Here is a 17,161-nt window from a genome sequence, read left to right on the forward strand (position 1 = left end):
TTCTAAATTTGATACATCCGATCTTCTAGAATCTTTGTGGAAATCGTTTGCAGTGCTGCCAAGGATCCAGATCAGCAGAGAACTTCTCTGCCTGTCATGACACTAGTTTGGCTTGGTAACCACTGACCCTTCACCGGCAACCAAGCACCCAGAGCTGAACAGAACACGTGATGTCTGAAATCTCAGAGAATATCGTAAATCCAGCCCCCAAATTCTTGAACCTTGTCACAGGACCATAAACTTATATTAGGTGACCTTCCCCAGACCTGGGCGATCTCTTGACACAAGTCTGAACAGGATGGAGGGAGTCCTGTACAAGCCAAGCTGGAACATAAATCCAGTTAGGCGCACCCTTGCATCCGTTGACACTGTTGTAATGTTCTCACAAATCTTGTCCTCCTCCTCCTTCAGTATCTTCAGCGCTTCCTTCTGGACCTGGTGAACAAACAGCAAATGTGCACACAGCTAAATGAGGACTGGGAATGTATAATTTGAAAGTCTTAGGGCCTCAAAGATGTCCATCTACCTTTGTGGAAGGAAATTCACTTAAGAAGACACTGCCATGTTCAGCAAACATGCTATCAGATCCTAAATCAGGTTATAATTAATAATCAAAGCAATAATCTAATTAAGACATCAAGCATTCTGATCCTGGTCACATTACTGAAGGAGTTGTACACATGCAAACATCTTAAAGGCACCGTGAAGTCCTGGAGCAAGTTTTTCCACACATTTTGGTGACACGTTCCTCAATCACACTGCTTGGTGATGAAAGCAGCAGCTTCCTGCTCTTCTCAAACACAGAATTTTGCATAAATACCAAAAAGATAAATTAAAAAACAAAACCTCAGAGTTCATCGCAGAGGCAAAAAAAAGAGAAATGGATTCAGGTCGGATTCTGAAAGGCATATAGACATAATGAGGGTGTGTCTTCAGTCGGAGTTGCTCTCTGTAGCTGTAAATCGGTGTATCGATGGGATGTTCTACAAGAAACACTGTGACTGAAATCAGATCAATTGTCAGATATTTTACCTATAAAACATAAAAACAGGTAAGGAGAGAGTTGATCATATCAAGCACAGATGACAAGAGATGAAGTGATGTTAGCGTAGCGCCTCATGAAAAGCAGGCAGCAGAATCGCTCGACTTCCAGCAAAACACTGACCAAACCACAATAACAGAAAAGCATTGCTGCTTTTATTTTGAAGGTGAGATCCCTGCACTGCCACATAAAATAAATAAAATATCACGTTTCCTCATTAGCCCCTTCAGTAATTGATTACTCATGCCTATCCCCCATCCAGGGCCGGTTGCTACAGCCAGTCTGACTGGACACATGATTGCCGTGGTGACCGGTGTTCAACACGAGGACCTGAGGGAGACAAAACACCTGTGACTCAGAGTCAGGGCGTGTTTCTCCATCAGTAAATGGCCTCCTACCCCACGAGGCTGTCGACCCAGACTTCCAGGTACAGCAGGCTGCAGTGTTTGTCTGCAAGGGATTATGTCAGGTAAACATGGGATTTAGCATAATGTGGGCCATGCCTGTTTTGGCTTCAGCTGGATACGAGGTCATGTAAACATCGCCGTGGCAACCCAATCCACTGTGGGAGGAGGTGATAAGGGAATTAAGGGAGAATGAGCTGTCTAATCCCTTTAATTTGACTCACTATGCTTCTCGCCTGCTCACTCGCTCTTTCACTCACTTTGCTTATTCCTCAACACGGCTGCTGTGCTTGTTATCACCGCTTTCTCTTCTCATTCTTCCTCTCGTATTGTCTGTTGATCCCTTTTCCTCTGACCTTTAGAAAGATGGACAATACACGCCAACACACAAGAAACTTTCACAAGGCGGAGTTCAACATTCAAATACGCTGAAAAGTCAACATTAAGGGAAATCCAAAGAAATCAGATATTTTAATTTGCGAATGCAAATTCTTGCGTTAAACTGCATCGGCAGCTAAGAGAGACATAAAACCTAGAACTTGAAAGTCCTGTAGGAGCTGTCAGGGGTCACTCTTCTTAAAATCTCGTGTTCTGTCACTTCAGCAACATTTGACAGAGAAATGAGTGTTTGTATTAAGCAGACTCCAGTGAGGTACAAGTACTCTGGTGATTGCAGACAGGAATGTAGAACACTCGTTCTCATCAGGGGGCTTTGACTGGATTAACACTGATAACTGATGGGCATGTTCCAATCATGTAGTGGCTCCCTTGTTTACGACTGCAAATATCCAGAATTTAGGTGACAAATGAGCTCAGGTATGTCTGTAGGTGCTCCAGCTGAAGTTTCCTCCAAGAAGGACCAGATCAGTTCTGTCAGGAGGACGACTGAACGAAAAGGAAAGTGTTCTGGCGGATAAATTTGGAGTTTGGAAAGGAAGATTTTGATGATAAGGTTCATGTTCTGGTTCCACATAGACTTGTTGGTGTTCTGAGTGTTTTCTAGTTAATGTGACAGCTCAAATGTTGAAGATTCTTAAAAGTAAGATTGCATTTTATTTTCATATGAGTTCTAGTCCCTGATGTTTAGCTACTGATTTGACGAAAACAAAGAAAATGAAAGTACGTGTATTCATTAAATATGTGAACTGTACGAACCATTTTTTTCTACTTTATAATGGATTTCTTGTTTTTTTCTTCCACTTTCTGTATGGTTTTGCATTCATGCAGCTGCAACAGCATGATGGAAAAATAGAAAACAAAACCGAGGAGGGAGACTGGGAGTCAGAGGTTAATTACAGACAGCTTCACCAAGGACCAGCTGTACAAGACGTACATGTATTATTACTGTACAGACACAGACACACACACACACAGACACACACACACACACACTCCATGTAGGATGCAGGTGGAAAATGTACCTTTTAGATGAAACACTTGACTGGCCTCTGTAAGCCCCCTCAGGTCCTTCACACATGTACTTACATAACACACCACACTTTCCTCAAACACTTTGCAAAGCGTTTCATTCCTGCATGGTAACCTCTGACCTCCGTCTACTGTTACTTCATCCCATTTCTCTCTCCAGACCGCCTCAATTGTCCATTATGAAGCTCTGCAGTAGGAACTGGATTTCAGCCTGATCCTCTCGATACTAGCCTTTTTAATGCTAACTGATAACCCTATACTAGATATAAATTTATACCTTCTCTGCACTGACATGTTCTATTTTAGTGTTTTTTGGACATGCTACCAGCACGGCTCTGTCAGTCTGTGAGCCAAGCACTTTGATTTACACTACAATTACTTTTTTGATTTGGATTGAATGTTAACATTCTTTTTATGTCCACCACCAATCAGCTTCAGCTGTCTTTTGTGCTTATTATGCTAACAATCACAAGTTCCCTCCAGAAAGTCCACCAGCACAACTTGATGTCCACTTACAAAGAAGTAAATCAGACGGCAAAGACCAGCCAGACCTTTCAATCAGCTCAAACCAGCTGGACTTTACAGCAGCAACAACCCTGACGGGCTGCTGGATGGTCGGCAGGTTGCTCGTTCTCTCCCGACACGGATATTTCAGGATGTTGGTGAACACTAGCAGGTCTAACTCCACCCACAGGCTTATTGCCATTAAAATGAGGAGGATGTTTAAAGCTATGAAGAGGATTAACTAGGGAGCTATTGGTAGCCTACATCTCAAATGGTAAGAGATTGCTTGTGCAGATCAGGGCCCGTAAGCGCAAAACATCTCGAAGCGACGAAGAGTATTTTGCCTTTCAAGTACTCACAAATCGGATTCTTGAGCTCCTGAAGATGTTTTTTCTCTCTCCTGCGTTACTTCTGTGTGACTTGTGAGTGCATAAAGAGCCAGCCACGCATATTTAGCCTAATGCTAGTGGCGCTTCATGCCTAGCAGCTCAAAAACAGCTAAATGTCAGCTGTGCTGCTATGGCTACTGCCGTTTCCATTTTCACATTTTATCATGTTCATAACACTTAAAATAATTGGGAAACACTAAAATATGGTTATGACTGCAAGAGACGGTTGATAAAATCTACCAGCTGTCGACATGCTTGCTTTTGTTTACCTCCTTATGAAATTAGGGGCATAAAATTCAAAAAGTGACTTTAAAATTTTGAGCACTAAATTTGCAGTTGTGCAGTGCAGCGTGCAGAGTTTATCAGGCGAAAGAGCAGTTGAACGGTTCATGATGTGTGACTTCAGAAATGTAGCCAGCTCCTCCAGCTTTCACACATGAATACACTAAATCTGTTTCTCTCCAAATACCCATTACACACACACACACACACACACACACACACACACACACACACACACACACACACACACACACACACACACTCTACCAGGAGCTGTTTCAGGTTTTATTGGCGGGCAGATTGATTATCACGCTGCTGCTCTGCTCAGATCCATCAATCATATTGTGGAAGAAATCGACAAGACACAAAGAGAGAGTTGATACTAATGAGTGACAGAGCGAGAGAGTGGTAGCAGCACATCATTCATCATCAAGGACAACCGTGTGTGTGTGTGTGTGTGTGTGTGTGTGTGTGTGTGTGTGCCCGCGCATGTGTGTAAGAGAGGGAGATGGTTTGAGAGTAGAAAAATTGGGGTTGGCTGGTACGAGCAGGACTGACACACTCCATCTATCAGAGCCTCGCTGGTCATTACAGGTGCGGCGTTCGTGAGGGTCTCAGACTTCTAATTAGGTGGCATTTCTTTTCTTCTTCAGCAGACAAGTGAACTAGGAGAGCTCACATGGAGGCTCAGGCTTCCATGTATTTTTCCAAGGGAATGAAACTGATGGCCAGTTAGCTTAGCTGCCATGAATGCTAGTGATGGGTTGTATGTTGGACGTATAACGTCTCTAAAGCAGTCTTTGCCTGCATTAACAGCACTAACTGAACATTTGCTGTTTGCTTTCAAAACAGAAGATGTTATTTTATCAGATAACATTTTTCTTCCAGTCCTGCCGAGTCACTTTACTACAATTTAACAGAAAATGCAAAGTCTGACAATGTGCAATATTGGCATTTTGTATTTGCATGGACAAATGCCTACCAAACCTCTGCAGTTGTCAATACAAGCACAATATGTCTAAAACCACAAGTTATCATTTGAGTAAATGTCGCTCTACATAAGGTTACACTACGCTTCTTCTAAAACACACTGGGTTTTTTTTAAGAGCTTAGGGAATGAGTAAGAAATGTGCTGTCAGTTGACCTAAATCAAAGAGGTTCAGGAGCCAATAATGAAGACAGAGGGGAGGATCGATCACTAGTGAACCATCCAGCACATTCAATATCTGCTCCAAACACCACTCAGGCAGAAAGTCCCTGTCCGTTAAAGTAATGACCAATTATTGTACCACTGCACAGTTTCTTCCACAGAATTTACTGTCTTGAAACCAATCAGAATTACTTGGAACATTAACTTTGCTCAGCTCAGGGAAGCTTTTTCCAAATATACTGGCTGCTTAGCTACCCTACGCAAAGTTTCTCAGCATCACTGAATACCAAATGGAGGGTAAAAAGTGGCACAACACAAGTTAGACAGCAAGATGTCTGTGCGAAAGATAGGGTTCTTTAATAGAGAAAAAGTGACAAAATCAATTAATGGCATTGATCACAGAAATAAAGCGAGACATTTACAAAATAAAAAGAAATCAAGTGGTTAATGATCTCAAAACAGGATTATCTCTCTGTGCCAACTTAACCAAAGGCCAAACAAGAGGTGCTCATAGTTTGTTTTCATCTCAAATCGAAGTGTTAGTGGATTCATTTCACTGAATGGTTAACCCAAGAGCTTTAAAAACTGACATTTTAAGACAGTTTTGTTAGCCGTTGCTGGCTCCTGTTGAATTCTGGAGCCACAAAGAAGTAATGCAGGAGGGAAAAACAAATCCAGGAACTCCAATCATCTCTCTGTGAGTCCTTCAAATGTAAAAAAACGAGGACAGCTCCTCATGTTGGTGGTTCCTTTAAATTTGCCGGCTGTCTGCAGGCTCTGGCCTTGCTGTGCAGGCTGAGTGGCCAGGGAGCTGCCCTGACCTTCCAGGCTGCGCCAACCCTGTGAATCGTTTATCACACCAAACTTCCCGTGTTACTTCTTAAAATGGCCTCAGTGCATCAGCGGTTCAATAGCTGGAGGATAATTCTCCCACGTAAACACAAGTCAGTCTTCCCCAGCAGGCAGAGTACTGTGGTCGGGAGCCTCTACAGTGCCTCTGCAGCATGTAAAGGACAGAATTCCACTGGGTATGTAGCGACTCCACCACCTTTTGTTCTGCCACTTTCCACTATTGTTGAACATCCCTGAGCTTCTCTTTGGCCTTTGTGCTGACTTGAAAAAAAAAAGGACACAGACACGCAGCATTTTCCCAGAAGCTGCAGCAGTCTGGGGGATTTCACACTCTCCTCTACAGCTACAGTTCCAGCCTCCACCCAGTCTCATGCACTGCAGCAACCACGCCTGTATCATACACACAACGACCACCACCTTACGTCCTGTTCATCCAAGGTTGGTTCAGTGTCTAAATGGTAATAATCGACTATCTGCTGTCCATGAAATCTGTGGATTTATAAACAAATATTCTCATTGGTCAAATTTGAATGACATGCTACTATCACGGACGCCAGTGTGGTTGCCCGTGATCACACTGAGGTTCATAGTTACAATGAAATCCTGCATTACTGCAGTGTGGCAGGAGGAACAGCGAGCCTGGCAGAGCGAGCGGCAGTTGGATGAAACCCATCCCCTCTGATCAAATCTGTCTGTTCTCATCCCACATCTCCCTCCCACCGCCACAACTTCCTTGTCAGTAGGTAACTGGGTCCCATTTCTGTGGTCCAGATTGGGCTTGTTTTAATTTCACACTTCGTATTAGCGTCCTACTGTTAACGGCATTTGGCCCAGGCATTTTCCGTTAATTGGTCAGTTGGCTCTCAAATGCCACGAGACAGATCAGTCGACATCTTAGTCCTCAGTTCATCTCAGTCCTGGACAAAAGAGACAATGATGGCTGCTTCTCCTCAGCCAGCAGCTTTGCCAGCCTGCAGGTACAGTCTTACTGGCAGTGCCACTGAGGTGTCCGTCATGTTGCCGGTGCCCAGCAGCAGGCGACCCCTCACCTCCTCTCCACGAGCCTGAGCCTGCTGCTGCTGCTTATCTGTTCAAAGTTCTCTTTCCTCCTCTTGATTGGGTGCCAGAGGGCTGTTAATGTCAGCACTGCACCAGTTAACAACGCTGAGGATATTTTTGAACACTAAATGTTACACCTTCAAACATTTTGCAACATCAGACTCCAGATTACTTTTTCTATTTGACCAGTTTCACGCTTCTTTCTCCCTCTTTTTTATTCTTCCTCTTTCGATCTTGACCTCACTGGTTTCTTTACCTTTGACCTTCATGGAACAGTCCACTTGAAGAAACAGGGGAGTAATGATGGTTTCTGGACTCTGAAGGACAATTTAATCCCTACATGGGTTGGTCCAGTATCAAGTGGACCACCATTGCCAACTCGATGGTCCGGTCCCTCTAGAAGTTGTCAGAACTGCCACACGACCAGTCCAAGTCTGCTTCATATCCGCCGAGTCTATAAGTTACAGTTTACTGTGATGCTGATAAAAACTAAACTGTACTGGAAAAAACGCTCCTGACACAGTGAGGCTGAGGTGGGAGAGAATAGACGCTGTAGCTCCGGGTCCACTGGGGTGTGTGTGGCACTGAGATGGTGTATGTTGGTTGTACCTCTATGACCAGGGGGCGATGAACATGCACACCAAAGCTGAATTTACCAGCTTATTTTCTTAAAACATGATTTAACCACTTTCTGAATGTCGCTGAGATGATCTTGTGTTTGGAAATATTCTGCTCGGCGCCACAGAACACATTTTGCTTCTAATTTGCTCCTCAGTGGCTACAGAGATAAAAGTGGGTTTTTCCGCTGGACCTCCAGGGAAGTCCAGACTCTATTTTGGTGAAGGAACTGAGAGGCTCAGGGGACAGAAAAACTGGGACCCCACACGGTGAGACTGAAAGGGAAGAAGTGTGGAGGGGCTGCTCTGTTGTCATGGCATCACTGATGCTCCTTCCTCCTGAGTGAGAGAGACACGCGCGAGAGAAACGCTGGCTCCAGCAGCTTCTTCTTAACCAACAGCTGAACATATTAGACTGAGTACACAAGCATCTGACATGAACTTGTTTCTGTTTTTACTCTGTTTCCTTTTTAGCAGAGCAAATGCAGAGCAAGGGACTGTGACCCAGCACAGCCCACAAGCTGGAACCGGCCCATAAACACGCCTGATGGGATTCCGTGTGTAGGAAACATAATCCCTCACTCTGTGTTGGTTTTGTAGGGCAGCCTTGGGCCTCTGAAAGGAGAGAGGATGATCTCAAAGGAGGTAACATTTTAACTGTACAACAGTAACTGAAGCCACACACTCGTAGTGGTGTGTAAAACCAGCAGTATTTCACACTTTGACTTTGAGCTCTGACGCATCAATCACTTGCTCCTGCTGCCCTCTCCTGCAGTCCCTTTGTTTTCCTGGGCTCCTGGATGTTTTGGCGTCTCTGCCCTCAATTGTGTTTCACTGGCAAATATCACTGCTCTCTCCAGATTTTTCCTCTCATTTCTCCATTCATCTTCTATCCAATTATTGAATTTCTTTCACTCCATTTCTTCTGAGGGAGACAGATGGCCAGATTGTCATGGCTGGACAAGTAATTTCCTCTGATATTTACCGTTCTCGCGAGCCGAGCCTGCTCATCGATGAAAGCCTGATACTGCAAAAATGCCTGCAAATTCGGGTTTGAGTGTAGTTGTGATTGTGGATTTGTTCAGGTGCTATACATCCTGCTCTGCCGTTTTATTGTTAACAGCTCGTATTATTGGCTGTGAATGAATGCCTTTCTGGGACAATGTGTGCAGCTGAGTATGAAAATTTGAGTTTGTGTTAAGGTCTGTCTCTTACACAGGTGTGTGTGTGTGTGTGTGTGTGTGTGTGAGAGAGAGAGAGAAATAGAGAGAGAGCGAAAGAAAGAGAGAAACTATGCATGAGTATGACTGTAGTTTGTGGTTTAGTCCCAGAAAAAGGAAAATGTTTGCATTTGAAATGAAAGTATCATGCATCAGTTTCACTGAATGTTGTTCAGATTAGAACTGCAGAGAAGTAAAAGGCCACAGTTTATTACTGAGGCTACTAGTTTGGTTACTATCATACTTTCAACAGTTGCTGATTGTTTAAATCAGGAGGAATCAGCACGAACCTGGACTTCCCACACATCTGCGTGTGTCCAGACATACAGATGCGTAACAAAAATAAGCCTTTGGCCGTCGGCTCTGGGGTGACACAGTAAAGACCACAGAACATTTACCATGTCTGACGGTGCCCTCGGCTGAGGAACATCATGTCACACACACCCACGCACGGTACATAAGGTGGCGGCGAGTGCAGGGGTCACCTGTCATGTGGTCGGTGATCAGGTCTTCATGAAGACAGATTTCCCATCCCGTGCTGTGCAGGAAAGCAATGAACGTTTCTCCTGCTCCTTCAAACACTTGATTTCTGTTACTGTCAACAGAGAAACGCTGCAGGTAGAATCACCTCAATATTTCTGTGCCAAACTACCAAATCATCCCACGCTCATCAAGCAGCATGAGAGAGCAGAGCAGCAGCTGAACAGCTCTCACCCACTGGAGCTGAAATCCACCAGAGCGCCACTGGTCGGCCCTCAGTTACCCAGCGAGCTCAGAACTGGCCTCACATCTGAGTGCAGACATCGTCTTTACACGGTGATGATCTTTGCTCTGCCGTACGTTCGGCCATTTTGATTTCTCGCCACCTCTGTTACTGTCCTAGTCCTGCCTGGACTGTTGATTTTGAGTTTGGGGGCGTTTCCACTGAGTTTTGATATTCATCTTGTTGATGGTTTCTTCCTCGTGCATCTGTGCAATTTCTTCATTTTTGTTTTCTTTAGTTTGTTGTCGCTTCCTGTTTTATGATGTCACCACTTCTCTCCTGTCACTTGTTAACTCATCATTACCCACAGACCTCTCAACTGTCTCATCCAATCAGTTTCTTCCCTGCACTCACGTTCTCCCACCTTGTTGTGCCATTAGTGAAGTTTTGTTTATTTCATATGATTAATGAAATCATCTACATGCATGCGGCTCCACCTGACATCGCCACCAAAACCTGATGATTCCAAAAGTATTAAACATGGAAAAATTAGCTAGGACATTTATAGGATAGTGCATATCTCTCTTTGGCTAATGGACACACACACACACACACACACACACACACACACACACACACACACACACACACACCTCGTTGCCTGTTGTGTGTGAATCGATGTTCTGTAGAAGATAAAATGGGCTCCTCAGGGTGGAAACACCTTCACTTAATTTCTCTGTGTCTCCCTGTGTGTGTGTGTGTGTGTGTGTGTGTGTGTCCTCCTCACTGTCTAATCCAGCCCATTTTTATTTCCTCCTTTTGTTTTCTTTCTCTTATCCCCGATCCACTTTATCATCATGTCATCTCCCCTCCTCTTCCTCCCCTCTGTTTTCCTTCTTCAAATTACTCAGTTCTCACTCCTTCGTCCTCCACAACTCACTTATTTCTTTTTCAATCCTCCTATCTGGCCACTTCTCATTTTTTTCTGCTCTTCCAGGTCATTTCTTTCTTGCTTGAGCCTCTATTTCTATGTCCGTCTCTTCACTCTCAGTCCCATTATTATCTGATATTCTTCACCTTAGTCTTTTTGCCAGCCCTGATAAACGTGAATGAGGCCCAGCGACCAGATGACCATCCCAGTCATGTGATCGGTCAGTGGCGAACTTGTGATGTTTGTCATTGGCTGCTGCTCATGCAAAATGAATGAGTCCTTTTCCAGTGATGTGACCGGGGACATTCTGTGTAGCTGGGTTCTGTTTCCATGTTGTTCCAACAAGTTCCAAAAATCTAAAATAACAGCTCAACAAAGAGGCATGGCTCTGAGGATGTTTGAGGCCATGTATCAGCAGCTCCCACAAAAGGACTTTGATGCAGACTTTGCTTTTTATGTGAAAAAAAAAAAAAACCTCAAATTTACAAAAATAAGTTGATGCTCTGAAAGCCAGGGATGTTGTCTGGAGATTTCCCATCTCTTGATCTGTCTTATACTTGTTGTGTTTGTGGACGTCTGGGTCACCGTAGTTCTCCCTCTGCTCTGATGTTACTCAACGGTTACGACATAAGAAGTTAGAAACCGCTCAAACTCTTTGCTGTAAGAACATATCATGACCTGAAAGTAATCAAATGGATTTGCATAAATCTGCCATCCTGCCTGGAAGGAAGTCTGAGTAAAAGTTACGCTTAATTTGGGAAGTGCACCTGCCGTGATAAGGCTCACTGGAACCGCATAATGAACCACAAACTGGACCTGAAAGAGGGAACGCGTCAGACTTCTGTGAGACGTTTAGACACACAAACATCTGACGCCGTCTAAAACCTGTCCCTCTGATGAAGGTTCATGCTACAAGTTATTAATTATCAAGTCCTTGAGAGAAGCGCTGAAGGTCCACTTCCTCTACCACAGAATTAGTAGATTCACGGAATTCAGAACAGCTTTGCTGGAGCTCACGCAACAGTGTGTGTGTGTGTGTGTGATGACATTTATTTTGGGGACTGCAGGTCACACATGTAAGTCACATGTTTAACAGCAGCGCTCTGTTACACACAGGAAGTCGACTGTGCCGACAGGAATTTTTCGACCTACAACCAAAACGGACTCCAGTTCATCTGAGGAAACCTGAGGCGTGTTCATCAAGCATTGAGGTGTGAGGATGGCTGGAACACTTGCGTGATTTAAAAAAAAAAAGAAAAAGGAAAAAAAATACAAAGAAAAGATGAAGAGTAAAACATTCATGTAAAGCTAATGCCGCTAACCTGCTCACTGACCCGCCATATTTGCTCTGATGCCATGTGGGTGAACTCTGGTGTGGTGGTACCAGTTTAAAACACACACACACACACACACACACACACACACACACACTGACAATCATTTTCAGAAGAGATACTGCAACGTAAATGTAAAAAGTCTAAACTTTAAGAGTTCATGTACTGAGACTAAGTTATGCATGAGTTTACTGTTGATGAATTCTTACAATTTTCCAGCAATAAATTTGAGTCTCCAGTTACTTATGGATTCCCAGCCTGTCTGGACTCTGACCAGTTTAGAGAACATTTCTGATGAAACCGTTGTTGCTCCCAGCAGCTTCAAGACTGCCATGTTTAACCCTCACCGCAGGGTCTCTTAGACACAGACCAGCCAGAAACCTTCCATTCTTTCTAGTTGTGTCCCGGCAGCTTTCACACCATTAAGTTAATATGATTTTGGGGGCTCTTCAGCCTGCTGTCAGCCACTCTACTGAAACCAACTCACCAAGGTGGTAAATGACATCATCATCACTCTTTTAGATGGTCTCAAAAGCCAATTTGGCATCTCTGGCTCTGCTCTCGTGTGGTTAAAGTCCGACTTATCTGAAAGGATGCAGTGTGCCTTCTATAATGCTTCAATATTCACTGATGAGACATATTTGAGTTGGTGTGTTTGGATTCTCTGGGCACAATTTCCAGTTTTTAATTGTTTAAGTAGAAGTAGAAGAAAAACCTCAGCTGTTTCCCAGCCTCCCTGAAACTCACTGAGCTGTTTCTCCCCTGTTGTGTTCAACTCACAGCAGCTGCATTTTACACTTAAAAGATTTAGATTCATGAGTTTAAAATAGTTATTGGATTTAGTTAAAGCTTTGAGGTAAAGTTGTCCCCACAAGAGTTGAGTCACAAGCATTTATGTACATTCTCAAATCAAATCAGTGAGCTTAATCCTGCATAGCAATGAACTCTGAGCAGCGCCACACCACAGAACAGCTGACAAACTCTCACGTTTCACGTCATCAAATTTTCTGTTAGCAGCTGACAACATGAGCATCACCACCATCCCACAGCTGCTGCTGCCACCATCGCTGACTTAGTATTGCTGTTCATTTGCACTTGTTGATATCAACACCAGGGAAGGAAGTGTGTGACAGGTCGGCTGTCGCCGGGGTGCCCGTCAGGTCTGAGCCTGACAGAATCTTGGAATGTTTCTGTTAGTTAGTCAAACATCTAACATGGACTCAAACAACCGTCATCAACCATCATCCAATAACCCAGGTACCGGTGAACCCAACCAACACGCCAAGGGCCGTGAAAACAAGTAACATGCACAACAGACTCAGGTCATACACAGTAAAGTCAGGGACAGACGTCTGTGTCATCCCACTACCAGCAAAACCACATGAACACCAGCTAGCTCAGAACACCAGAACCAGCTAGCTTAGAACACCAACACATGCTAGCTTAGAACACAAGAACCAGCTAGCTCAGAACACCAGAACCAGCTAGCTTAGAACACCAACACATGCTAGCTTAGAACACAAGAACCAGCTAGCTTAGAACACCAACACACGCTAGCTTAGAACACAAGAACCAGCTAGCTTAGAACACCAACACATGCTAGCTTAGAACACAAGAACCAGCTAGCTTAGAACACCAACACATGCTAGCTTAGAACACAAGAACCAGCTAGCTTAGAACACCAGAACCAGCAAGCTTAGAACACCAACACATGCTAGCTTAGAACACAAGAACCAGCTAGTTTAGAACACAAGAGCCAGCTAGCTTAGAACACCAACACGTGCTAGTTTAGAACAACACCAGCTAGCTTAGAACACAAGAACCAGCTAGTTTAGAACACAAGAACCAGCTAGCTTAGAACACCAACACATACAAGCACAGAAGACCAGAACCAGCAATCTTTGAACACCAACACATGCTAGCATAGAACACCAGCTAGCTCAGCACACCAACAAGTTTAGAACACCAGAACCAGCTAGCGTAGAACACCAACTATCAGCTAGCTCAGAACACCATCTGAGTACCAGAAACATTCCAAGTTGAAGCCAGAGGGAGACCTCTCCTCTTTTTACACTAATAACGGATCTTCCTGAGCCAAGACTCAATCTGAGTTGATGATCAGTTTCCCGCCCGAGTCGTCCCTCTGACTCCAGACATGAACGGAACATTTACAGAAAGAAACCCAAACACCTTCGACGCTGTCAGAGTTACCTCCGGTACCGGTCCGGTTCCGTTGGATGACTCCCAGCAGGAGGTGAAGGCCCGGGCGAAGTCCTCGAGAATGACGGTAATCCTGGTCGTTGAGGGCGGGAACAGCCAGCTAGCCGCGGACTTGATCGTGATGCCAGGGACGCCAGGGACCTTCTCCACACGGGTGAGCGCCATCTTTCTTACCGGGGCTGCGTCCGAATTTCCAAGTGGCAACCTACGTCCTCCTGCTACGACCTACCGCTACGTCCTACTCCTACAACCTAAACACGGCGGCACCATTAAGACACCCTAAGATTGGTGGTGAAGCACGACCTCTGCTGGCAGAGCACAGATACCGCAAATAGGTAGACAGCACCAACGAAAGCCCCACCTGCTGGCCTGACTGTTGTACTGCACTCCACTCTGAACGCACCTTTCATTCATTCTCTATTTTTAAGCACATTAACGCACCTGTAAAGGTGCGTTCACACCGCGTCGCGTTTGGTGTGAACACACCTTTAGTCATCAACAACTATAAACGTTCGTGTTGCATCAGAATGGGAGACTGTTGGTGGCGCAAACTTGGCTTGCGTGTCCACAAGTTTTTAGGGGACGAAGAAGAAGTCCGTGGTGCATTGTGGGCCATAGGTTCCTCCGTAGGATGCACCTGAACCGACCTACAGTGTGGGCGTGTTTAGGCTGGAATTTAGGTTGCAAAGTAGGTCGCTGCTCGCGGCAGTTGTGGTTTCAGACAGCCTAGGACCTGCTCTGAGACCTACGACCAGACCTACTTGGCAATTCGGACGCAGCTTTTTTCACCAGACTGGGGTGCTCTTCCGGGTTTCCTGATTGGCTTAGCGGTGCAGGTGTAGTGGGGTTGGCTCAGGTGATCAGATTTCTCAAGTGACCACTCATCACAAGTGGAAGCTGTTTAAAGTGGATGAGAGACTGAACCACTGGGTTCTACCAGTTCAACTTCTAGTTTTGAGGCCTTGAGGTTAGCAAGGTTGCTCCAGAGAAATGCTGCATTCAACCGAGACACGGTGGGATACTGCGCTGCTGCACCAGGCCCACTAGGAGCTCTGTGGTCGGGCAGAGGGGAGGAGGACGGATTCTCTGGTTGTCTGAAAATGGCTTTATGAAAGACACCCGCATTCAAGTGTTGCACTGCCAAGGAAATCATTCTTCTCAATGAAGATGGAGGCTTTGCTGGTCTGGCAGGCTCAGTTTTTTCATCACCGCACAAAAACATTCTGGGGCTCTTGAGGGGTTAGCGTTAATGTTCAAAACCATTGGAGGCGGCTGGCAACTATTTTTAAAAACCTCTGCAGGGAAAGAGTGAGTTTGCGCATCATTCACACCACAGGTTCTGGATGTGCACAGGAACGAGTGTGACATCGTTTGGCCTCCACCTCTTGTCTAATTTGTCCCCAGTCATCCCCGGCTGTACAGCCATGCTGAGATGTAGCCAGATTAACACAAACTTGAAGTACTTTAACTGAAGGAGAGCTGCTGGATCTGATCTGATCGCAGGCGGAAGGCTTTGTGCTGGTCTCATTGATTAGATCAGATCTTCTAGTCTGGTGAGATAAGCCGTCACTAAAGAACCAGGGATTGTCTCACACAAACACTCTTTATTCATTGTATCAGTTTACTCCTTGTGTGGTGAACATGAAGAGGTGCTGTCCACACGTTGTAAATGAGGGTTGTAGATATTTGTGTGGTCATCACTGTGGCCCCCCAGCAAGAAGGTTGTGGGTGGAGCCCCGGCTGCAGCACGGGGTCTTTCTGGGTGAGTCTCCATGTTCTCCCTGTTCCTGCTGGGTTCTCTCTGGTACTCCAGCTTCCTCCACAGTCCAAAGACATCAAGAGGGACCAGGTTAATCCAGACTCTAAATTGACCGTAGGCGTGGCTGGGAGAGCCAATGGTTGTCTGTCTCTATGTGTTGGCCCTGCCATGGACTGGCGACCTGTCCAGGGGGAAGGCTGCTGGGATAGGCTCCACCCCCCCACCCTCAACAGGAGAAGAGGGGGAAGATGAAGGGATGGGTGGATGGATGGATGGATATTTGTGTGAATCAAATTATCCACATATTCCAGAGGACACTGGTGTCTGCATTTCTCAGGGTCCACCTGGGCCTCCCTGTACTATGAAGGTGGTTCACCACAGGCTGACCGGCGGGAGGAGGGTCACTTGAGGATATAACCCATCAGAGCACCATCTACTGACCCTGTCTAGTTAATGATGGCGTCCCTGAGCACGGCGTTGTGTGTTTTGACTTGTGCACACACAGCAAAGGTTTGTGTTGTCACCTTTGACCCTGAAGGCTGTGTGAGATGTCGTACAGGCATTTACATTGCACACAAACGCACATGGAGAGTAAACAAGCACGCACTCACACACACACACACACACACACACACACTCGCACACACATTTATGGAAAACAGTGAACTCATCTTGAACCAGAAAGAGGCGATAAAACATGAAAGCGGCAAATCTTGTGGGGAATGTGAGTATTTAACTGATTAAAGCTTTGGTGACGGTAGCAGGGCGAACCCCGAGGACGCTCCAGTAATGAGGAACAGCTCCTCCACCGCTCATTACCTCCCCTTCTGATGCTCATGCAAACTATCACTCCTGTAAAATGAGTTGGCTAATTGCTGTCAGTTGTAGTGCTTTCCCCACGGTGAAGCTCTGCAGGCGAACTGCGACCGACTCGAGACAGAAGGTCTTCGCCTCCGTTCGTCACCTGTTGTTGGGTGTCAGATGATTGTCTGTCCACTCCTGCATCGCTGAAGCGAATGCTGTTCCAGGGCAAGGATGGGAAGTGACTCAGCCAGTCACTGGGCGGGGGGGGGGGGGGTGTCGTATGAAGCATTTTTATTGGATGATGTCATTGATGATCCTGGTCTTCAGGGGCTGCCCCCCTACCCACCCCCCACCTAACAGCATGAGAAAAATGGAGGGGCGAGGGAAAGGAGAGGAAAATAAGGAAACGAAAGAGGGAGGAAAAACCGACCAAATGTCCACCTGTGCTGCCAGGTGGCTGGTG

At 45.5% G+C, this 17,161-nt stretch overlaps 1 protein-coding gene across 1 annotated transcript; it reads right to left on the reverse strand.

Moving 5' to 3' along the window:
- Positions 1 to 246: 246 nt before the first annotated feature.
- LOC147246910 (uncharacterized) lies at positions 247 to 14,423 on the reverse strand. Its single transcript, XM_086181965.1, has 2 exons — positions 14,127 to 14,423; positions 247 to 435 (listed from the first exon to the last, which is right to left on the reverse strand). Exons 1-2 carry the CDS (start codon positions 14,298 to 14,300, stop codon positions 247 to 249), a joined length of 363 nt encoding a protein of 120 aa, XP_086038091.1. The 5' UTR covers positions 14,301 to 14,423.
- Between the last annotated feature and the right edge of the window lie 2,738 nt (positions 14,424 to 17,161).

Source organism: Aulostomus chinensis, chromosome 17, assembly GCF_037954235.1.
Source record: "Aulostomus chinensis isolate RoL2024-O1b breed Wild chromosome 17, RoL_Achi_v1.0, whole genome shotgun sequence".
NCBI lineage: Eukaryota > Metazoa > Chordata > Actinopteri > Syngnathiformes > Aulostomidae > Aulostomus > Aulostomus chinensis.

What these genes read in the sequence shown, in the direction of transcription:
- LOC147246910 (XM_086181965.1), bottom strand. Translation starts at nt 14,300, where the DNA reads ATGGCGCTCACCCGTGTGGAGAAGGTCCCTGGCGTCCCTGGCATCACG. An exon ending in GAACCGGACCGGTACCGGAG is followed by an intron (nt 436 to 14,126) that starts GTAACTCTGACA and finishes TTTGTTCACCAG; the next exon opens with GTCCAGAAGGAAGCGCTGAA.